Source organism: Zingiber officinale, chromosome 7B, assembly GCF_018446385.1.
Source record: "Zingiber officinale cultivar Zhangliang chromosome 7B, Zo_v1.1, whole genome shotgun sequence".
NCBI classification, from domain to species: Eukaryota; Viridiplantae; Streptophyta; class Magnoliopsida; order Zingiberales; family Zingiberaceae; genus Zingiber; species Zingiber officinale.
The window spans coordinates 21,622,711-21,648,235 of NC_055999.1; the positions used below are offsets into that span (position 1 = coordinate 21,622,711).

The window sequence follows — 25,525 nt, forward strand, 5'->3', positions numbered from 1 at the left end:
CGATGGAGCTGCAACAACAGTGGAGGACTACGATGGAGAAGTCTGACCTACTGGAGTTGGAGGGGAAGATGGAGCTACTGGGGTCGACGAAGCGAGGGGAAGCCGAAGCTACTGGAGTCGACTAAGGGAGGGAAAGCTGGAGCTGCTGGAGTCGACGAATCGAGGGGAAGCCGGAGCTGCTGGAGTCGACGAAGCGAGGGGAAGCCGGAGCTGCTGGAGTCGACGAAGGGAGGGGACAAATGGTGGAGTAATCCAACCTCGATGGCTACCAGAGTCGCTGACGCCAAAGGTATTTTAGGGCACAGAACACAACGGGGTAGACGGTGGATTTTGGGAGGGTAAAGTAGAGTCACAGGTTTTACATGTTTTTGACACTGTTTAATTTTTTGTCGTTTAGTGAGTGGGACACCGGGACAAAGAATTCTCGGGACAGAGGATCCGACCTCTGCCATTCCTCAAGGGGAAGAGGAGCTTGCGAAGAACCAGCGGTGGCTCGATTGATTCTGCCAGCTTGCAGGTCGTCATGCCCGTGTTGCTACCCAACTTCGAGAAGCTGGTGTATGAGGTCGTGCTCTGGCAAGCGGCGTTGGTGGGTGAGGCGCGGAGAAGGACGCCAGTGGCTGTCGAGGTCCCCATCGCACCGCTGCGAGGGGACCTCCTCGACGAGGCCTACGAGCGCTGCTGCGGGGTCTGCACCGAGTATGCCAAGAATTTCTTTCTCGGTAATGTTCTCACCTCCGATCTACCCTATTCAATTGCTGATGCCCATCTACTTGTTCACTGTAAACATCCAATGCTGAATTCGAAGGCACACATTTAACCAAATTCTGACCAAAGAACTCTCTTTTTCCTTTATTTTTTTTTTATCTAACTTAACCTTTGCTGCATTTTATTAGTCATGTAAGGTCCAAACAAGAGGTCTATCTCTTTTTCTTCTTCTATCTCTTAGGGAGCCCTGCTCTCCCCATGAACATTGTTCTTAGCATGGGAGAGAGTTCTTGAGCATGAGATGCTAAAGTTCTAATATGTTATGAATAGTTCAATTATGTATAAATTGTTAGATTATATATTTATTTTGATCATATCCGGAATCTGAGTCAGATGGATCACGGGGTGAGGTGGATTGAATGTTGACAGAGTCCCGACGTCTCGAAGGGGGGTGCTGAGATGGCTTATATGTTAACCAAGTCGTCAGAAGTCTTCTGGTCAACGCTACCTACAACCAGTAACCAGGTTGTCCCGGTCTCCGGTATCCCGAGGCTTGAGGCAGATCCAACGAGTATATAAGTAACAGATTAAGACGCATAATAATGAAATGAATGTAGAGTGAGTATAGAGAATGTAACCTAGCCCAGGGGGTGCCCTCAGGTAGGACACTACTCGAGTTGTTGTGACCCGGAAGAGCAGATGACTATGAGCAGGCTGGAGAGATGGATCTAACGACGAGGAGTCGGATGTAGTAGCATGAAACCTGATGCAACCTCGGCACGTAGGCCGAGTTATAACATCGACACGCAGACTAGAATAAGACATTGACACGCAAGTTGGGATAAGACATCGACACGTAGGCCAGGAGATAATAGTGGAACACAAACCGGATGGTAATAATGGCACGAAGGCCAAAACATGACACACAAGCTAGATCAGTGCGAAGGTCGAAACATAGCATACATGACAAATCGGTGCGAAGGCCGGAACACAATGGAAGTAGAGACGGTCTTATCGGTGATAGCAGGGCCTATGGCAGCGAGGGCTCAGAGGCTAGATCAGTGCCGAAAACGCACGTTAACTTGGATCGGCTACTGGATTAACGTCGAAAATGTACAACAGCACGGGTTAGAGGATGATAACGGCTATGGGTGCCAGAAGGGAGGCAGCCACCGACAATGGCGGCACAGAGGCAGCGGTAAAAAAAAAGGGGGAGAGGGGATTGCTCTGGAGGCAGAAATAGTGCCAGATCTGCGTTGAGAGCATCGACAGCCACACCAACAACTGATGTCTACTCGCTGAGGGCCATGGAGTGGCACTGGGATTGTCGCCGGAGCCACGGTAGGTGGCTAGAGTGTAGTGGGGAAGGAGGGAGAGCAAAGGCGCGAGGCGGTTGTGGCCGCTCATGGTCGGCGGTATTAACGGGAGGGAGAAGCAGTGTTGGCGACAGCATGGAGAAGAGAAAGGGGAGGAGGTTGTGATGGCCCGAGAGGGGAAGGTGGCTCCACGTGTTAGGCAACGGTGACAACATGAGTCCAATGATGTTCCCGTGAGGCTGTGATGGCCTGAGAGGGAAGAGAGGAGGAGGAGAGAGATGGCGTCGACGTGTAGGAGGGAGGAGGTGGCAGCCAACGTCGTTGGGTGGGAAAGGAAGGAGGTGGTCGTCGCCGGCGGCCCTCGCTCGAGGGTGGCGGCGAGAGAGGGAGAAGAAGCTCCCCTCTTTGTTACTGTTGGCAGCAGAGAAATCCCACGAAGAAGGAAAAAACGCAACCCCCCTTCAATTTCGTATGAACAGTGCCCTAAAAGGGCTACAGTCGAATTACCAAAACGCTCGCCTAATCCCTCCTAATTCCTCTTCTGCCATCCAATATATCCACATCACAAGCCTCCCCTTCAAGCCTAGTCGAAGGAGGCGCAAGTCCGACTGACTAGACCCAACCAAACGAAAAGCGAAATTCATCCTGAATGCAGAGTTCGATCGTTGGGCTTGCCATATGACATCAAACGAATAGCGACGAACGGCAAGCACCTAGTAGAGCGACGAGTAAGATGCGAATGATGAGCACCGGGCATAACGACGAAATGAGGTGTGAGCAATGAATGAGGCGAATGTCAACCCGGGCATAGGGAGAATGTCGAGCGAGTCGAAAGACGACGAGCAAAGGGTTCCAAGGGCACGATCGAAAAACATGTCGACCGAGCGATAGTAAATCGCGACCGGGAAAAATATCGACCGAGTGACAGTAAATCACGACCGGACAATTGAATAATGTCGATCTGGTAATTGAAAAATGTTGACCAGGCAATCGAAAAATGTCGAGCGGGTCGAAAGACGATGGGCAAGTGGTATCAAACTCGTGACCGAGAAAATGTCGACCAGGCAACAGAGGTAATGCCGATCGAGTGGAATAAGAATGGGCGAGCGATGTCGAGGGCGTGATTGAGCGACAATAAATCCCGACCGAGCGACCGAAAAGTGACAACCAAGTGGTCGAGAATGTCGAGTGGGTTAAGAGACGATGGGCGACCGGAAGTGGATCCCGTGAACGGAGCGAGCATAAAGTCTATGAAATCGAAGGCAGACGGGAGTAGAGCCCTTTAGCTGAGCAGGCACAGAGCTCGTGAATCGAGCAGGAGTGGATCTCAAGAGATCCAAAGGCACAATGTCGATACCCCAAGTAGGCACAAAGCCCATCGAAGGCGAATGCAAGAGGGGGCGCAGTCGGGGATCCGAGTGGGCGCAAAGCTTGTGGGCGCGACTGAGAAAAATGTCGACTGAGGGACAATAAATCATGATCGAGTAATCGAACAATCGCGACCGGACAATAGAGAGAATGATGGACAAGCAAAGCCGTGAGCGCGACCAAGAAAAATATCAACCGAGCGATAGTAAATCATGATCGGGCAATAGAGAATGATGGATGAGCAAAGCTGTGAGCACGACCGAGAAAAATACCGACTGAGCAACAGTAAATCGCTACCGGGCAATAGAGAGAATGATGGACGAGCAAAGCCGTGAGTGCGACCGAGAAAAATGTCAACCGAGCAATAGTAAATCATGATCGGGTCATAGAGAGAATGATGGACGAGCAAAGCCGTGAGCGTGACCGGGAGCGAGTGTAAAGCTTATAAAATCGAAGGCGATCGAGAGCAAAGACCTTGAGCCAAGCAACGAGTGAGACGCATGTTGGGTGCTACTCGAGATTCCGTTCTGCTTCCCCTGTACAAAAATTTATACAAGCACAGAACTTTCCTAACAACCTATGTGTTCCTCATAAGTTAAACTTGAATTGGAAACGGAACTTAACATTTTCACTTCAAGTTCTACTCGTGCGTTCTTCAGTAGTTAAAACTTGGATTGCAAATGATACTTAACATTATTAATCCAAGTTCATCCCATGTTACAGAAGTTGATTAAATATCTATTTCAAGGATTGGCTTCCAGGTTAAACATGGCGAGGCACTCGACCTTCTTGGGTATGAGATCATCCACCACTTCCTAGACAAATTCTTTCAAAGAAATTGGATATTTAAACTTCTTACAGTAACCCTAGGTTTAACTACAGAGACCTCAATAGAAGCACAAGATCAAAATACTAAATCAAAACACAAAAATGAAACACGAAATCACTAGCCTCTTGTGTTGGTATTTCAGGATCCATACAAAGAAAAACTAGTTTCGCTACGGAATTAAGAACTAGTTATACCTTTCTTTGTAAACAAAGACCTCTTGATATTCTGTTGTATTCCTCTCCTCCTCTTGGACGTCGTGTGGGTGACGATCTACCAAGATGAAATCAACCCAAACCTTCTTCTTTCTTCCAAGACTTCGGCCACCAAGGGATGCCACAATTAGGAGCCTCCTCCTTCTTCTTCTTCTCCTCCAAGCAAACCGATCACAAGAAGATGGAGCTTGATGTGTCGCCGGCCTTAAGAGAAGAAAACAAAGGGAGAAGAGAGAAAGGAGAAGGGTCGACCACCAAGGAAAAGAGAAGAGGAGACTTAGGTTCTATTCTTAGATGTTTTCACCCATAAGGCTCCATCTACCTCTCTTTCATAATCCTTGGTGAATGTAAAAAAGGAAAGATTTTTGATAAAAAATTAAAATCTTCCTTTAATTTCTTATGTGGATGACTACAAAAGGAAAGTTTTAAACATAATTAAAACTTCCTTTTAATCCCAATCATGGATGGCTAAAAAAAGAAAGTTTTAAAATTAAAATCTCTTTTTTAAATCCCTTGGAGGATGACTATAAAAGGAAATATTATTTAAAATATTAAAATTTCTCTTTTTAATCCTTGTGGACGGCCTCTTACTTGGGCACCAAGCAAGGCTTGGCCGACCACATCTTGGACACCAAGATGGGCTTGGCCGACCCCTTGCTTGGGCACCAAGCAAGGATGTGGCCGACCCCTAGCTTGGGTAAGAAGTTGAGCTTTGGGTGAATAAAAAGGCTTTTAATAAGAAACTACAACAGGGACCGAGAGGAGGAATTAATTTTGGCCTCCCGATGAGCTTGAGTTTCCTGTGTTCGACCCGAACATCCAACTCAAGTTCATCAATAATAACTCATACCACTAGAGAATTATTATTGAACTACCGCACCAATCCCATATTATATTATGAGCTCCTTCTTATCATGAGTGTGTTAATATCCCTGTGTTTAAGATATCGAATGCTCATTAATTAAATGAGTTACTGACACTCAATTAACATCTAGCTCCAAGAGTAGTACCACTCAACTTCATTGTCATGCCGGACTAGGTCCACCTGTAGGGTTTATATGACAATCCTTATAAGCTCCTGAAAGGGGCATCATCAACCTAGATTACTAGGACACAGTTTCTTTCTATAATCAACAACACACCATATAAATAATATTATTTCCCAACTTATCAGGCCTATTGATCCAACTGAATAAATCTCACCCATTGATAAATTAAAGAAATAAATACTAAGTATATGTGCTTGTTATTATATCGGGATTAAGAGCATACACTTTAATAATAACAAAGGTCTTGTTCTTTTATGTAGTCAGTATAAAAAGACCAACCTCAAATGATCCTGCTCAATACACTCATAATCTACTAGTGTAATTTTATAGTCAAGATAAACTAATACCAAATTACACTACGACCGTTCCAATGGTTTGTCCCTATCCATCTTGGTCGTGAGTAGGGATGGCAATGGGTCCGGGTCGGGGCGGGTTTGGCCAATCCCAGAACCCGCCCCGCCCCGTGAACCCGGCGGGGCGGGTCCGGGTTAGACCCGCCATATTTAAAATATATTTATTTCAATATTTAAATATTATAAAATAAAATTTTAATTAAAATATTAATTATTAAATATAAAAAAATATAATTATATTAATAAACTATATATATATAGGTCCGGGGCGGGTTCGGGGCGGGTCCGGTTAAACCCAAGACCCGCCCCGGACCCGCCTTAGACCCGTTTAGGCGGGTCTAAACCCGCCCCACCGGGGCGTGTTTATTATGGGGTCGGGTTTGAACACGCCACATTGTCATCCCTAGTCGTGAGCTACTATTTATAACTTATAAGGAACTGATAACATGATCTTCTGTGTGACATCACACACCATGTTATCTACAATATAAATTAAATGGACAACTACATTTAATATAAATGCAAATATTTGACCAATGTGATTCTTATTTCAAAATAAATGTTCATACAAAAAGCTAGGCTTTTAGTATACATCCTAACAATCTCCCACTTATACTGAAAGACTATGCTACCATATATGCTATCATACATCTGATTCTCATCCCCTCAACATGCCTATCAAAAGCTCTCGCCTGAAGGGTCTATGTGAAATGATCCAGGTTATTTGCTGATGCAATCTTGGCGACAACAACTTCTCCTCGTTTTACGATGTCTCGTATTAGGTGGTACTTGCGCTTAATGGGTTTACTTGTCTTATGGACTCGTGGTTCCTTCGAGTTTGCTACTGCACCACTATTATCACAATAAATTATGATAATTTTGGGCAAACCAGGAATCACATTTAAGTCCATCAAGAAGTTTCTGAGTCATACAACTTCTTTGGCTGCCTTAGAGGCTGTCATATACTCAACTTCTATGGTAGAGTCCGAAATGCATTTCTGCTTAACACTCCTCCATGCTATGACTCCACCTCCCAAAGTAAACACATACCCCGAGGTCGACTTACTATTGTCTCTATCTAATTGGAAGTCAGAATCCGTGTAACCCACAGGGAGTAAATCATCAGCCTGGTAAACTAGCATATAATCTCTACTCCTTCTCAAGTACTTTAATATATGTTTTATACATAGTTGTCAAAAGCGCGAAGCGCAAAAAAGCGCTCAAGGGTCTTGGGGCTTAAAGCGCAAAGCGCAAGGCGAAGCGCGGGCTTTACGGAAAAGAACATAATAAACAAAAGGGCTATTATATCTATTAAAAAAACTTTCAAAATGTCTTTGAAAATCCAAATAACCATAAACAAAATATTCTTTGATGAAGTTGCAGATTACTGAAAATTAAAAGTCTTTGAAAATATGATACATGAAATATCAAATATCAAATATCAAAATAATCATCTTCTTCATCTTCATTATCCAAATCTATGTCATCAGCTCCATTGCTTGATTTGTATCCATCAGTATCTTCTTCTTCAGTTTCATTATCAAGATTAATTTCTTCTTCATTCACAAGACTAGTTTGAGCAGAAGACTGCTTTCTTTTTGCTAATGCAGATGATGATGTCCCTTTTGAAGAAGACGCATTTCGAGATCGAAAGCCATATGCACTTTCACCAACCTCAGATGCTTGTGCTACATCACTCCAACGCAAATCTTCACCTTCAAAGACAAAATCATTATCATCGTCTTTATCACTGTCATCCAATTTTCCCAACAACCATTCATTACTATCATCTATCTCTGACAAAGTAATAGGATCAATCTTATCTCGCATGTCATATCTTCTCCTCAAAGCTCTATTGTACTTGATATATACCAAATCATTCAACCGTTGTTGAGACAACCTATTTCTTTTCTTAGAATGTATCTACAAAAAAATTAAAAAGTAAAAGGTTAAGTTCATAATATAAATTTTAATATGTATTAAAAAAAATTCAACTTACATGTTCAAAAACACTCCAATTACGTTCACAGCCTGAAGAAGAGCACGTGAGGTTTAAAATCTTCATTGCAAATGTTTTTAATTCAGGCGTTGATGCACCATAAGAAGACCACCAATCAGCTTGAAAAACAAAAACATATAAATTATAAGATTAATTTTATTACCATCCAATATTGATATTGATTATTGCACGATATATTATTTATAAATTTACCTAGCGATTTTAAAGTTCTTTGTCGGATAGCCATTGACAAACCAAAAAGTCCTTCTGCTTTCTTGTATTTTTCCAATTGATTCGTGATCTTATCTTGTAAATCCTCACCTCTCACCAATCTAGATATGCACTTATACAAACCCTCCATCACTTCTGTATCATTTTCTATATCAGGGTTTGAGTAAAAACACTCTGGATTCAAGAAATATCCGGCTACGTGCAAAGGTCGATGCAGTTGAATGTTCCATCTTTTGTCAATGAATTCAAAAATGCTACGATATTTCTCTTCATTATTGTTAAATGATGCAGCAATAGCTTCTTTGGCCCTGCCCATTGCCTCATAAATATAACCCATAGGAGATCGTTTTTCACCGTCTACCAGCCGTAATACTTTTACCAATGGACCACCAACTTTTAATGCAAAAACCATATTTTTCCAAAAAGAAGGCATCAATATCACTTCTGCTACACGTTTTCCTGCGACCTCTTTGGAAAATCGACTATTTGCCCACTTTTCAAATGTAAACATTTTTCTCAGATTTGCTTGTTGTACATGAAACCGCTTTAAAGTCAAAAAAGCGGTTGCGAAACTTGTCTTTGCAGTTCTTACCATGTCTCTCTGTCCAGTAAACTCTCTCATCATGCTCAATACTTGTGGTCTGTTGTAAATATAACCATTCACCATCAATGCCCGTTCATGCAATTTTCTGAGATGAGGAATTTTGAATATATCCTCAAGCAACAAATCTAAACAATGAGCTGCACAGGGAGTCTAGTATAAGTGTGGAAATCGGTTTTCCAAAAGACGACCTAAAAAAAATATTTAATCAAAAAAATAAAAAATATAATTCAATTATTAATTGGAACTTGGAAATAACAGACTAATATTTAACAAAATTTTAAAATATTACCTGCACTGACATTGCAGCTTGCATTATCTGTTACAATCTGAACCACATTTTTTTCTCCAATGCGATACACAAATTTAGAAAGCAACTCAAACATTTTGTCCGCGGTGTGAGAATAGCCTGAAGCATCAACTGATTCGACAAATACACTTCCTTTGGGACCATTCACCAAAAAATTTATAAGATTCCTACCCTTTTTATTTGTCCATCCATCTGCCATGATTGTGCACCCAAACTTAGCATGATCTTCTTCATGGGATTTGAGAAGTGAGTTCGTATTTGCCAACTCCTTCTTCAAATACTTAACCCTCACTTCATGATATGATGGAGGTTTCATCCCAGATCCAAATTGTCCAATAGCTTCAATACAAGGCTCAAAAGAATCATATTTAACAGCATTGAAGGGAATCGACATCATACATCCATCTTGCAAATTTCTCAACTACAATTTCTCTTAACTTCTTTTTATTTTCATCAAATTGTCCTTTGCTTTTTGCACGTCTTTGTTTGACAATTTCATCGACATCTTTCATAAAATAAAGATTAATAGGCCCGGTTTGTTTACACTTTTTACCTTGGGTCGTAGGATGGTTGCTTGAATCTGATATTGGTCGTTTCCCTTTCACTTTAGTTTGATGATCAACTTCTTCATCTTCTTCCAAATCTTCCAAATTATCAACATCATCAGAATGAGGAATTTCATCCATTTGATTCTTCAAATTATTCTTTTTTTGCATAAACTCTCTAATTTCTTCTTTAACATGCTCAGGACATTTCGGGCAAGCTTTCACATTTCTATTGCCCCCGACTAAATGTAACTTGTGTCGATAAATTCCACCGTTTGTTATTTTACCACAAAAAATACAACTGACAACATTTGGATTTTTAGGATCTGAACATGTTGCATAATTCCAAGCAATATCTTTTCGAGTGGATGAAATTGTTATATTTGACATGGTTAACTCAAGAATCAAGAGTCAAGAGCGCTGCAATTAGTAATAAACATTAAACAATCAATAAGTAAAACAATATAAAACAGTAAAAAAATATCAAAATATAAATCTGATTTATACGAATTAATTACAATTTTTAATTTTAAATATATATATTTTTATATATTTAAATCTGATTTATATGTCTTAATAAAATTTATTAGATTTTTTATTTTACATATATTTTTTTATATATTTAAATGATTAAATATGATGTATATGTGCTAATAATATTTATTAGATTTTTATTTTTTATATATATTTTATATATTTAAATCTGATTTATATGTATTAATTGAATTTATTAGATTTTTTATTTTAAATATATTTTTTTATATGTTTAAATAATTAAATCTGATTTATAATTAATAAAGTTTATTAGATTTTTTTTAAAATATTAAGGTTAAATTTTAAATAATTAAATCTAGTTTAAAATTAATAAGATTATTAGATTTTTAAAATATTTTTGATACATTTAATTAAAATTTAAATAATTAAATCTGATTTAGAAATTAGAATTAATAATATTTATTAGATTTTTGTTTATTTTAAATAATTTTTATATATTTAAATCTGATTTATATAAAATTATAAATTAATACAATTTATTAAATTTTTTAAAATTTTAATTTATTTTTTATATCTTTAAATTAAATTTATATGAATTAATAAACTTTATCAATTTTTTTATATTTTTAATTTCGTTTATATATTTAAATTTGATTTAATAAAATTAAACTTTTTCTCCTCCACTGTTTCACGCGAGTCCGACCACGGTGATGCCATCGCGATGCCCGCGACACCGCCAGAGCCGTCGCCGGAGGCCACCAACGTCGCCGGAGGCGTCGCGGGAAGCCTCCGGCGGCGTCGCAGGAAGCCTCCGGCGTCGGAGAACTCCCGCGACGCCGCTGGAGGCGTCGGGTCCCTCTCGCGACGCCGCTGGAGGCGTCGGGGCCCTCCCGCGACGCAGCTGGAGGCGTCGGAGGCCTCCCGCGACGCCGCCGAAGGCATCCCGCGACGCCACCGGAGGCGATCGCAGAATGGCCAGGATGCTTCAAACTGAATTTAAGTAACAGAAATTGAAAACTTACCTGCAGGCGACGCGTGAAGAAGCAACAGCACACGTGAAGAAGCAGCCACGGCAAATCTGTCTAGTTGCAGCAGCGGCGGACGCAACGAACAGCCGCGGGAGACGAAGAGACAAGTTTAAAGAGATTAATTAGGGCTTTAAATAAAATGTAAAACAAGAAAGGAAACTTTTAGGGTCGCGCAGAAGAGTTGCGCTTCGCTCGCTTCTGCGCGAAGCGCAGCGACGCGCGCGCTTCTTAAACCTGCTGCGCTTCCACGTTCTCGGAAGCGCAAGGGCTGCGCCTTGCTTCGCTTTGCGCTTAAGCGAGCGAAGCGAGCGCTTTTGACAACTATGGTTTTATAGCAGTCCAATGTCTCTGTCATGGATTACTTTTAACATAAATGCAGACATTTGACCAATGTGATTCTCATTTCAAAATAAATGTTCATACAAAAAGCTAGACTTTTAGAATACATCCTAACAATGCGAGTGCCAAGCAATGCGAGTGAGATGAGTGCTAGACAGAGCAGCAAGTGAGCGGTGAGTGCCGACCGAGCAATAGCAATGAGCAAAACAGGAATAGTGAGTGCTAGGCGGAGCGACGAGTGAAGCGAGTGTGATGAGTGTAGGTGATCGGTGGCCGGCTAGAAGGGGATTGGATAGCTAGGCCACCCCTAATTTCTATTGCTTCTCTACAAAGTTAGTTTGCGTAGCGGAATATACTAAAACAATAAAAACAAACAAGAAGGAATACCAATGCTAACACAAATCCTTTATGTGGTTCGGAGATTGCTTGCTCCTACTCCACGACGTGTCCTTGAGGTGGACGAACCCTTGATCCTTCGGTGGATCAGTCCCCGACAATCTCCAGTTAGAACTAACTCCTTCTCGGTGGAGTATAACCTCTCACAAGGCTCTCTTCCTCTTACAAGATGGAGACTTAGATTAGGAGGAAGAGAATGAACTTAGAAGCTTTGGATAAAGGCTTAGGAGTTATTCAACAAGCATGAGTAACCTCCTTCAAGTCCCAAAGCTTTCTATAAATAAGAGGAGAGAGTTGATCAACATATCAACTCATCTCGGCACCAGTCGACTGGTACTTCCATCAGTCGACTGGTACTTCCATCAGTCGACTGGTGCTACCATTGAAGGTAGCCAACGGCTACTTCGCAGCTCCAACGGTTTGCCAACGGTCACTTACCAATCGACTGGTCGCTGCTGGCTGAGCGAATATAATGCTTCTGTTCGTTCCTAGTTGACTGCATAATTGACTGGACCAGTCAACTGAAACTTCCATCAGTCGACTGGTCCCGGTTACACACTCACACTCATCCTCTCCGGAGTCACCCTTGAAGCCCTCTTCCTCGGCATTCGTCCCTCAGATGCATCTGAGCCCACGGCTCCTCTCCATGTCATCCTTCACGTTGCCTTGAAGTTCGCTTCCCTCGGTTCCACTCCGTTGCCCCTCGTCCGGTGGTCCCTCGGATGTCTTCCACACCAATCTTCACCGACTCAATGATCCGAGTCATAGGATAAGCTTCCCAAGCTTAGCTGCACCAAGCTCCTCATGTGTATTTTACCAAGTCCTGCAAGACTCAAACACACATATCAAACACATATGAAAGTCTAACTTAAACTCTTTGACACATATATCAAAACCATGATCATACCGATCAAACTTGGGTCGATTGCACCAACAATGAGTTCCAAGAAGAGCAGTGAGTGAGCAATGAGGCTGATCAAGCAACAGCAATGAGCGAAACGCAAATGGTGAGTGCCAGGCAGGGTAGTGAGTGAGGCGAGTGTGATGAGTGTCGGGCAGAGCAGCGAGTGAGCGGTGAGTGCCGACCAAACAACAGTGATGAGCAAAATGTGAATGGTGAGTGCTGGGCAGAGCGGCGAGTGAAGCGAGTATACTGCATGTCAGGCAGAGCAGCGAGTGAGCGATGAGTGCCGACAGAGCAACATAGATGAGTGAAACGCGAACGATGAGTGTCAGGCAGAGCGGCGAGTGAAATGAGCCCCGAACTAGGGAGTAACCCAACCGACTAGTAGTTGATTGTGAGAGTCTGACCGGGAGGTCGTTGGTTGTGAGAGCATGCTCACTTATAACTTGTGATGGGGTGAGAGTCTGGAGCCCGATCGAAAGGTCGTTGGTCGTAAGAGCATGCTCACTTATAACTCCCGCTGGGGCGAGAGTTTGGAGGCGTGAGAGCATGCTCACTTATAACTCGCATTGGGACGAGAGTCTAGAGGCGTGAGAGCATGCTCACTTATAACTCGCGCTGCTGCGAGAGTCTAGAGGCGTGAGAGTATGCTCACTTATAACTCGCGCTGGGGCGAGAGTTTGGAGCTCGACCGAGAGGTCGTTGGTCACAAGAGCATACTCGCTTATAACTCGCGCTGGGGCGAGAGTCTGGAGTCCGATCAAGAGTTTGTTGGTCGTGAGAGCATGCTCACATATAACTCGCGCTGGGGCGAGAGTCTGGAGCCCGACCGGGACGTCATTGGTCATGAGAGCAAGCTCACTTATAACTCACGCTAGGGCGAGAGTCTGGAGGCGTGAGAACATGCTCACTTATAACTCATGCTAGGGAGAGAGTCTAGAGACGTGAGAGCATGCTCACTTATAACTCACGCTGGGGTGAGAGTATGGAGCCCGGCCGGGAGGTCATTGATCGCAAGAGTATGCTCGCTTATAACTCGCACTGGGGCGAGAGTTTGGAGCCCTACCGGAAGGTTGTTGGTCGCGAGAGCATGCTCGCTTATAACTCGTGCTGGGGTGAGAGTCTGGAGCCTAACCAGAAGGTCGTTGATCGCGAGAGCATACTCGCTTATAACTCACGTTAGGGCAAGAGTCTGGAGCTCGACCGGGAGGTCATTGGCGATACTTTGGTCCGAGACTAGTGGTGATACTCTGGTCCGAGACTAATGGCGATACTCCGGTCTGAGACCAGTGGTGATACTATGGTCCAAGACCAGTGGTGATATTCCGATCGGAGACTGGTGGGCGATACTCCGGTCCGAGACCGATAGTGATACTCTGGTTTGAGACCAGTGGTGATACTTCGGTCCGAGATCGATGGTGATAGCTCAACTCCAAATAGGGGAGATAAGAGATCTGATAAGCTCGTCTGAGATCAGTGAAGACCGCTTGCCCCCGAACGGGGGAGATAAGGGATCTGATAGGCTAGTCTGAGACAAGTGAAGACTGCACGACCCCGAACGGGGGAGACAATGGATCCGATAGGCTGGTCTAAGACCAATGAAGACCGCTCGACCCCGAACGGGGGAGGTTAAGCCCTGAAGTCCATAGAAGCAGAGCCTATAACAATATGAGGGAGTAGAATCTTTGTCATACCTGATCGCAAAGTGGTGTTGACTGATCGAGGATCTGTCTCGGTCCCTCAACTTCCAAATACCCGTGGAGCGAAGGGAGAAGATAATAATCTGAGCCCTGACCGTCAAAGGGAGCGAAGCCCATGGCAATATAAGGGAGCAGAGTCTGTGTCGGTAGAAGGAAGTATAGCACCGTGGGTAAAGGGAGCAAGGCCTGTAGATGTAAGAGGATGTAAAACAGGTGTAGGATGTAGAACATATAGTAGTAATAGAATGCAATGCATATAGCAATAAGAGGATACAAAGCCCCATGGTGAAGGGTGCAGAGTCTGTAGCAGTAAGAGGATGCAGAGCCCCATGATGAAGGGTGCAGAGCCCCATGGTGAAGGGTGCGGAGCTTATAACACACCTGACCGAGGAGCTAGGCCCCCAGTCCCTGATCGAAGAGTAAGGCCCCTAGCATGTAATCAAAAAGCGAGGCCCCTAGATCCTGATCGGGAAGCTGTACTGTGAGTCACTGATCGGGAAGTTGTGTCCCCAGTGTCTGATTGAGGAGTTGGGTCTCTAATGTATGATCAGGGAGCTGGGCCCCTAGTGTCCTATCAAAGATCGAAGGCCCTAGTCTTTGATCAAGGAACTAGGGTCTTATTCTCTTATCAAGGAGCTATAGCAAATCCTATAACCATAAAAAGGGAGCAGAGCTCGTAGCGTACCTGATCGAGGAGCCGTGCTAACCGGCTGAGGGTTTGTCTCAGTCCCTTGACTCCCAAATACCAGTGGAGTCAAGAAAAAATATAATGGAAAAACTAACCTGTTGGTCAACTGAAGCTCCAACTCAATCCCTTGACTTCTGAATACCCGTGGAGTGAGGATAGAAGATAATATGTTCATTAGGATCCTCTGGGACTATGATAATGGCGGAGAACCTCCCGACATCGTCCATCTTCACGTTGTAGAACAGGTGGAGAAGATTCCTACCGACAACGCCAAATTGATCCTGTCCGAAATTTGAGTCAGACAAAGGCCTGGTGAGCTATTGCGGACATTGACGGAGGGGCGACTGAGACATCTTTCTCATATACGCTTCCAAAAATGGACTCCAACATGGTGTTGACGGATGACAATGGCTGAGCTGGCGGTACCTAAGCTCTGCACACACTCAAATAAGAATACGGACGTTAGAGGCCAGAAACCAGGGAAAAAGTCCCCGAAGCAGGCCCTCCGACGCTCAAGTCAGGTACTTTTTCCCCAGAGCAACAGTGTATGAAGAAAAAAGAAAGTAGAAGATAAGTATGAATGTGTGAGAAAGCGTACCTGTGTGAAGGAGAGGACCTCCCTTTTTATATGACAGTGCGTACCTTCTGGAACCTGGCCAATGTCAGAGAATGTTGGGTGTCAGGCCTTGTCGGGTGATGGAATACACGTGGTATCCTCCTGTAGCCTGAAGGAAGGTTCCATTCGCAGGTGACTGTAGACTGTGGGAATATTCCCTAACACTTAGCAGTTATTCTCTGACAGACGGTTATGATTCCCTAACCTTGTTGTCCTGTAGCACTTTCTGTCCCAACCGAGAAGGGATAGGACAGCTCTGGATGATTAATCGAGTATAACGCCTGGCCTAAACCTTGGGGGGTTAGGGTCATGGAGGGATAGTCCTAGTGATGACCGAGAGATTTAGCTTACTGAGAGCACTGGGCCTAAATACCGCCAGGCCGTGAAAGCCTAACTTGTCAAATCCTAGTCAGGTGTCATCCGACTGTCTTTCCAGGTGTCTCAGGTATGGAGTCCCGGTCTGTGAGAACCCGACCGAGAATCAGGTTGCTGACATCATTCCTCGGTCTTGCTTCCTCTTTTCATACCTGTTGACTGTCACACCCCCTTGACTTCTGATTGTCATGTCCTGAAACATCCCAAGTTTTTTTTTTAATCTCTCTCAACAACTACGATTTGAATGATCATATTGCAGTACCATAAGGGAACTATCATAACCAATAGACATGATTGTATCAACAAATGTTTATCAATAAGAACAATAACTCCTCAACATTCCCCACCGAAAAACAAGGAAACGAAAATCTCTCGCGGTAGACCCGGTATGCACTGTACTAACGGACAACGGACAGTACCATGCGTCCATCCCGCCTCCTCGTCTACTCCGTCCGTGGGACTTCCGTATCACGAGAATCTTCCTCATCTATAAGGTAGACATCATGAGTCTACGGCCCAGCAAGTACAATCCATTATGTATAACAAGATATCCATAAGGTAATAGGGATAGCAACTAGAAGGCAAATAGAGAAAACAGAATGTATCCTAAATATGATATAAGAAAGAGATAAAACATGTGCAAGTGATACCATGTAGCTAATAGAGTGGGTATGTCACATATTCGGTAACCACATTTAGAGTCAGTCAACAGTCCCATGAACCTAGAAGTACCTTCTAGAGAACATGCCAGTCATTTAGCCGAAGCTACCATAAATAAATTACCAGTCAAGTTTGGAAGGGTCCTCCCCGGAGCTCATCCCGGGTCACCCAACTCGTACTGCCACCACATATGCTCATACCCATCCAGTTAGCTATGAAGAAAACATAATCTATCCACTTTATACTGTAAACAATCTATCGTGCATATCCATTTTATTCGTTCAGTAATCATTCCCATTCACAAAGACCTTTCCATTTTCAAATCATACGTAACATAAAAATACACGATATAAATCATGCGTATCAAAATCGAGGAACAATCACATTATAATCATACGTATCGGTATAAAGAGCAGACCATAATGTACGATGCATTCAAAACAGAGATCAGATCGCAGTATTAATACTATCAATAAAACATGAATTCCTGTTACCTGAATCCCTATATTAAACCACCACAGAACCACGGCAAAACCACAATAGAACTTCAACGATCAACACTGCCACTAGAGCTTCACACATAGAAATTCAGTAGAACAGAATGTCATCGAAAGAATCCAAAAACTGCTATTGCATCATTTTCCAAACAAAACACACTAAAATCTCATCTAACACAAAGCAATAGGATGCTTCTAGTTAATCCCACAAATCTGCAGCAAATCAGTGTAACAGAACCCCATCGAAAGACCTACCTTCCAAAACAAAACCGAATAACACTGCACCCAACCAAATCAACCTTATGGGGAAATCCACTAGAATATTTCCAGAAATTTTGAAAACTTTACAGAGAAGCAAAACAGCGATTATCCAAACTCGAACTACCAAGAAGCTATCCATAAATTTCAGCAGCTCTAAGGAGGAGCAAAAGTAGTAATACGCACAACTTAATCCACTAAGAACCTGCTCATAAATTCTAGAAACTTAAGAAAAAACAATCGAGGACTCCGTGACATACAATGAATCAAAATTCCAAGATCACCGTTGTATCCATTAATCGAGGCAGCCAAACACATCAATTTGATTTCAAAAACCAATTGTAGAAGCAGAACCTCATCAACATCAAATTGAAACAGGACAACGTTGAATTGAATTCTCACATGCTATATAAATTCAGTAATGCAGAACAGAGTGCAAACAACGTTGAATCAAATCCAGACTTTCCAAAATTCACAAAGAATCTACAACTATGCAAGAAAGTAGAACGTCTTCGAATTAAAATCCACAACGAACCCACAGCTATTTGGAGGACAGAAACATCGTCAGATTACATAGCGATTCAGAAACAAAGCTTCCGACCAATAATATTATTCTAATTCAAATCCGACCAGCAACTTAAGATAACATAAGAACACCAAAGTTTCACCGATTAAAGCTTAAAACCCAACAATTGCTACAAAACAAAATCGCATGGAATCCATAGCTATCTGAGGAACTCGAACCTTATTGAATTGCATCCACACCAGAATTGCAGCTACACGAAGAACAGAACAGCATTAAAAAAAAATGAAGTCTGCACCTTCCAAATCAGTCCTGCTTGTCTTTGATCAAACCTTAAAACTCCAGGGGGTACAAAGCGTCACAGAAAAAAAAAACAGCCAAACCAACAATGAGGACCGATCTAAATCAAGACCAAACCCCAACGCTCAAATCCGATCGGAAAACCAAGACAGCGTAAGGCAAAACGAATTCCACACAGAAGCCTCGTATCCCTATCCCCGTTCAACCAATATGCATCTCAGTTAGGCATTTAAACAAACAGGCAAAGCACAGGAACACGAGACATTATCATCATGGTACTATGAACAACACGAACCCAGAAACACGGCCAAACGAACTTCGAAAACAAACCTACTAGCTCCTAAACCTTACCTCACAGAAGCCATGCCACATAAAAGAAGTACTTGCCTTTCCCATCTCGAGTCGCCACCGAAATCCCTAGACCGTGCGATCCCGCCGACAACGAGCATGCGAAGGTCCTTGTGCCCAGTTGCCATGCCCCCTGTAGCTCGCCGGCGTGGGGACGTTGATCGGCTGGAGTCCCGATCCTCGGTGGAGAGTTCCGTCGCAGATCGCCGTGCGAAGCATGGAGTCGGCGAATTAAGGAAGAGTGCGTGAGAAACGGTGAGTGAGAAATGGTAAGGCTAAGTATTTAATACCTAGGTCACTTAAATCCCTAACTTAGGTATTGAGTTCAATTAACTCCTAATTTAATTGAGTATTGCTAAAGAGGCTTTCTCATATCTAATTATATCCCTTAAAATCAAAATAATTCCCTAAAATTCATAAAAATTTAAGTAAACTCCATGAATTCATATCAATTTAATTTCTAATAAATCATTTATGAAACATATCTATTTTTCCAAAAAATAATCTAATTAGGTTATATTTTAATTATTTACATCTTTATCCATATTTTTGATATCTAATAACCTTATGTATTTATTCTATACTCAGGTTACAATTTACCTCACCAAGTCCCCCTTTTATTTTTTATAACTTTTATGTATATTTAGGTCATGCAATTTATTTAAGTTTGGCTATATTATAACCATTAAACATAATTAAAGCTAGTCACTTAAACTCACTCCATTCTAATTAAATAATTTCTTTTAATTAAAACAATTTAGTTTAGGACATTACAGTACCAGTTCATTAAAAATTTTGAAATATTCCCAAAATTCGTAGATGAATTTTTTTGTAAATAAATCTCTTAAGTAGCGCTCGTGTGACCTTAGAATATTTGATAAATAATTTTCCTTAATTTCGCTCATGAGACCTTACACGTCCCCTTGACTTCTGACTGTCATGCCCTCTTGACTTCTGACTGCTCTCGTTTATCGGACCCCACCATTATGCATCGTATTACATTTGTTTATAGCTTTTAGGGCAATTTGGACTTTTCCATTTTTTATAGAGTTTAGGGTTTCTTAACTTAACTATATAAGACATTATACTCTGTATCAATTTTAAGATCCAATAATACGGTTAGTTTTTTCTTCTCTTAATTTTTACATGATATCAGAGTGGTTCTCCTTCTTTGACCTAATTTTTTTCCACTGCCTTCTGTTGCCGCTGTCGTCTCCTACTGCTGCTATTGATTTCAGCGCTGACATCTATTTTCTGTCATACTGTTGTTGATTTCGACGTCGACATCTATTTCCTGTTGATTTCAGCGCCGACGTCCTATCCTACCGATTTCAGCGCCAACATTATTTTCTGTTGATTTCGGCACCGATGCTATTTTCTACTGATTTTAGCACTAACATCCTGTGTTGTCAATTTTGGTACCGACGCTCTTTTCTAACGATTTCAGTGCCGAAGTCCTATGTTGTCAATTTCGGCACTGATGTCCTTTTCTACTGATTTTGACACCGACACCCTGTACTACTGATTTCTACATTTGACATTCTTTTCTACCTTAGATTCTTTGTGTGACCACAGGTCATTCTGACATCAATTTTGCGGATATACAAATGTGTTTCCTTACTGTTTGGTTATTCTGAGAATTATTCATTTTGTCATCATGCATGGTCGTGCAGATGCTTCATGGAAATCTGATTCATATATGTTTGAGCAGTTTCAACAGTTCCTTGCTTCACAACCTTCTGTCATGTCAGTTTCCTCTCATATAGGTTTGTCGTCGTCTATTATTTCAGGTATATCTTCATCCTTGTGGATTTTGGACTCTAGTGCCTCCCATCATATGTCATCTAATTTGTCATCTTTTGTTTCTTTTTCTCCTAGTTCATCTATATATGTTGTGACTGTTGATAGTACTCCTATGTCATTAGTAGGTGTTTGTTCAATTATTACATCTTCTTTATCTCTTACTAATGTTTATTATATTCCGAGTCTTACTTTAAATCTTGTTTCTGTTAGTTAGTTATGTGAGTTTGGATACCTAATCTCTTTTTTTTCATCTAATTGTTATATTCAAGACCTGCAATCTCAGAGGCTGATTGGGACATGCCATAAGCAAGGAGGACTCTATGTTTTATATCAACTCAAATTATGAGAAATTGTAGCTTCGAGTGTGGATTTATCGTCTTTTCATCTGAGTTGTTCATCTTCTGATTTTTACTTGTGGCACTCTCGCTTAGGTTATGTTTCAACGCCTCGTTTGTAGTTTTTAGCCTCTACAGGAGCATTAGGACCTTTAAAAAGTTTTGATATTTCTGATTGTAGTGGTTGTAAACTGACCAAATTTTCTACCTTACCATTTTTTAAGTTTTTCTTTTTCTTCTACTCCATTTGATCTTATCCATTCTGATGTGTGGGGACCCTCTCCTATTCTTACAAAAGGGGGGAGGGTCAAGGTATTATGTTTCATTTATTGATGATTGCACTCATTACTCTTGGGTCTATCTTATGAAACACAAGTCTGATTATCTTACAATTTTCAATAACTTTAGAGCTCTTGTGAAAACTCAACATTCTAGTGTCATAAAGTGTTTTCGTTGTGATTTGAGGAGGGGGGGGGGGGGTGAATACACTTCGAATCAATTTACACATTTACTTGATTTTGATGGTACTATTCATCAAACCTCGTGTACAGATACTCCTGAGCAAAATGGCGTGGCTGAACGGAAACATAGACATCTTGTTGAAATAACTTGTTTATTTTTATTGTCTGCCAGTATTCCTAGTGCCTTTTGGGGGGAAGCAATCCTTACTGCTGCTCATGTTATTAATAGAATTCCAACCTCACACAATTCAGGTTTATCACATTTCGAAAAATTGTATGAGTATGCTCTTATCTATTCCTCTTTGCATGTTTTTGGTTATACTTACTTTGTCCTTCGTCTATATGCAGAGCGTAATAAGTTAGTCTCTTGGTCTACTCTTTGTGTCTTTCTGGGTTATGGTGTTAGTCAAAATGGATATCATTGCTTTGATCCCGTTAGTAAAAAATTGTATGTCTCTCGCCATGCTGTGTTTCTTGAGCATATTCCATTCTTTTCTATTCCAGCTAGTTCTTATAATATGATAAAGTTAAATCTGCTTTGCATTGATCCTTTCAATACTGATATTGAGGAAGATTTACCCACAAATTCTACTGGTAGTTCAACTGAATCTAGTACTTTGGTCCCTAAGATATCCGCTCCACATGTTCCTCCTGCCACTACCCAATTATCTCCTGAGATTGTGGATGATACTTCTCTCCATCGTCGTCAATCCATTTGTGTTCGTAAATCTACTAAACTACCAGATTTTGCTTACTTTTGTTATTCTCATTCTTTTGCTTTATTTCTTGCATCTATTCATTATCTTTCTGAGTCTGAATCCTATAGAGAAGCTATTTGTAACCCACTTTGGTAGAGTTCTATGGTTGAGGAACTAATTGCTTTGCATCAGAGTCATACATGGGATTTGATTCCATTGCCACCAGGAAAACATACTATTGGTTCTCGTTGGATATATAAGGTCAAAACTAAATCTGATGGATCTATCGAATGATACAAAGCTTGTCTTGTTGCTAAAGGTTATTCTCAGGAGTATGACATGGATTATGAAGAAATATTTGCTCCTGTTGCAAAAATGATAATTGTTCGTACTCTGATTGCTGTTACTTCTATTTGTCGATGGAGAATATCTCAGATGGATGTCATGAATGCATTTCTAAATGATGATCTTTATGAAGAAGTTTATATGACACCTCCTCCTAGTATTTCACACAAACCTGGTGAAGTTTGATCTTAGACAAGCACCTCATACTTGGTTTGAGAAGTTATCTACAGTGATTACTTCGTTTGGTTTTCATCCTAGTAATCATGATTCACTATTGTTTGTCAGATGTATGAGTGCAGGTCGTATTCTTTTATCATTATATGTTGATGACATGATTATTACTGGTGATGGTTTTGATGGAATTGCTTCCTTGAAGTCTGAGTTAGTTCATTGTTTTGCTATGAAAGACTTGGGTATACTACGCTACTTTTTGGGCATTGAGGTTACTTATTCCCCGAAAGATTATCTTTTATCTCAGTCAAAGTATATATCTAATCTGTTTGAGCGTGCTCGTCTTACTGATAATATAGTTGTTGATACTCCTATTGAGACTAATGCTCGATATTTTCTATCTAATGGCTCACCTTTGCCAGATCTTAGTTTGTACAGAACTATTGTTGGAAGTTTGGTTTATCTCACCGTGACTCGTCTAGATATTGCGTATGTTGTTTATGTGGTTAGTCAATTTGTCGCTGCACCAACTACAGTTCATTGTGTTGTTGTTCTTCGTATTCTCAGGTATCTTCGGGACACTCAATTTCAAAGCTTTTTATTTCCTTCTACTTCATCTCTTGAGCTGCGTGCATACTCTGATGCGGATTGGGCTGGTGATCCTACGGATCGCAAATCTACCACTGGCTTCTGTATTTTTTTTAGTGATTCTCTCATTTCTTGGAAGAGTAAAAAGTAAGATATTATTTCTAGATCTTCCACAGAAGCTGAGTATCGTGTCATGACCTCAACTATTTGTGAGATAGTTTGATTGCGTTGGTTGCTTGTGGATATGGGTGTCTCTCTTCATCAACCTACTCCGTTATATTGTGATAATGAGAGTGATATTCAAATTCACGCAATTTAGTTTTTCATTAGTGGATGAAATATATTGAAATTGATTGTTATATTATTCATCACCATCTTCAGATTGACACTATCACATTGCCTTTTGTTCCTTCAAAACTACAGATTGCTGATATGTTAACAAGGCATATTCTGCTTCACGTTTTCGTTTCTTATCTGACAAACTCTTAATGCTTCTAGCTATAACATCGTGAGTTTGAGGGGATGTTAGGTTATATATTTATTTGTTTTTAACTTTAGGATAATTTGAACTTTTTTTTGTAAAATTTAAAATTTCTTAACTTAACTATATAAGAGGTTGTATTTTATATCAATTTTAAAATCTAATAATATAATACTTCTCTTAATTTTATGTCAAGAATGTTCCCTTTCACGTAGTTTAATTATTTCAGGAACATTACTTACGACTCCACAGAGGAGAAAGGCTATCTGGGCAATCTACGGTATGCCTTTCTTGGTTTTTTTTCATTTTTCTTTTATTTTTTTATTGTGCTTCTGTCTTCTTCAAGGAAAGTCTACGACTTCTATGCTTTATCAAATAAATGCCAAAGTCAAAAGACCTTGAGAATTTCTTTTGTTACTGGCTTTTGTCTAGGTTAAAACACAACTACATGAGCAGGTTAGAGTGAAACTAGGCCAGGTCAAGTTGTGTTTTCACCAGAATTTGTTCTGATCAAGTTTCTTTCAAGTCAAATGGACCCTGAACTATATCGAAAACAAAGTATTGTAAGTTATACCCGGTTGAATTATTGTAACAAAAATTTTCAATTTATTGGTACATAAAATTTCAAGAGGGAACGGTAAGATTTTAGTGGGATAACAGTAGGATAACGTTTGATTTAGAGATTTAAAAATGAGGAAATGGAATAATAAAAATATAAATAAAAATTTTGGAATTATTTTTAAATAATTTGAAATGATAAAATCTAATTAAATTGGTGGATTTATAATTCATTCCCAATTAAGATGCTTCTAGCGGAGAAAAATATTGATTTCTTTTTGCCTTTCTATTTTCCCCCTAAGCTACACTTCTTCTGTACGAAGATAACTTACACAAATAAGGCTCGTAAGCTCTTCGTGTGTGTTGGCCGCCGCCTCCTCTTTGATTTCGTCTTCCTCTCCTGTTGTTGTACTCTAAGCAGCTAGAAAGCTTAAGATAAGCCTTAACCTTAAACCTTTATTTCCTATTCCGAAAAAAAGGGTACGATGTTGTCGGTCGACGGTCACATTGCTGGTGAGCCGGCAAGGCAGCCTTCCGAGCAGTCGCAGCCCCGCCCAGCAGCAACGTAGCTGCTATCTTGTCCTCTTCTTCAGCAATGGCAAGGATCAACCATTTTTTTTTTCATTTTTATAGGATTGAGATTGGATTAAGTATGACTTCATGGTGTTTAAGAATGTGTATAGTTTCAAGATTTATATATGTTGCCAATGATAGCTACTATGCTTCTGGATGCTCAAGTATAACATTATTTTGTTTTACATATGTTGCCAAGTAATAGGCACTATCAATTTTGAAAGACAAGCCCGGCTAATACAATTTTGTAATGTTGGAGAAATCGATGATACAAATAAAACAAAAGAAACTACTACCTATTGAGAAAGAACTACGTGGTTAATCTATTCACCCTCTCCTTAAATATGGAAATAATGATGTTGGATTATGTAGAAATTACTTTGGGGATGATTGTTATGTTAAATGTTGTGATAGTATTTTTGAGTTTTGTGATGATCTTGTTGAATTTTATGGAAACTATCTTGAGAATAACTATTATGCTAGATTTTATGATAGCAGTGCTTTTTTTTATTATATTATTGTATTCGTTATATGAAAAAAATTTTAGGGAAGAGTATTATTTTAGATTTTATTATATCAGTTATTGGATTTTATGGAAACTACTCCATGGATAGTTAGAATGTTCGATTTATGCATTAATTCATATTTGGCCTGGGAAAATGGCTAGTTTATAATTTTTTTTTAGCAATTGCGGGAAGAATAGGCACACGTGTTACAAAGCAATGACTGTATTTGTTTGACCACTAAAAAAAATTAGGAGTTATCTTTGTGGTCCTAGGGTCCTATTAATAAATTTAAAACTTATCACATGTTGCCATATTCTAACATATACAAAATTTTAAATCGAGGATGGAAGTGAAACAA

At 40.8% G+C, this 25,525-nt stretch overlaps 1 protein-coding gene and 1 pseudogene across 1 annotated transcript; one reads left to right on the forward strand and one right to left on the reverse strand.

Annotated features, from left to right (window-relative positions):
* The first annotated feature begins 392 nt into the window (after positions 1-392).
* LOC122005510 overlaps positions 393-25,525 on the forward strand; it is a 77,854-nt pseudogene continuing 52,721 nt past the window's right edge.
* Positions 7,255-8,579, reverse strand: LOC122005511. Its single transcript, XM_042560549.1, has 2 exons — positions 7,835-8,579; positions 7,255-7,758 (listed from the first exon to the last, which is right to left on the reverse strand). The coding sequence occupies exons 1-2, from the start codon at positions 7,898-7,900 to the stop codon at positions 7,270-7,272; spliced, it is 555 nt and encodes a 184-aa protein (XP_042416483.1). The 5' UTR covers positions 7,901-8,579; the 3' UTR covers positions 7,255-7,269.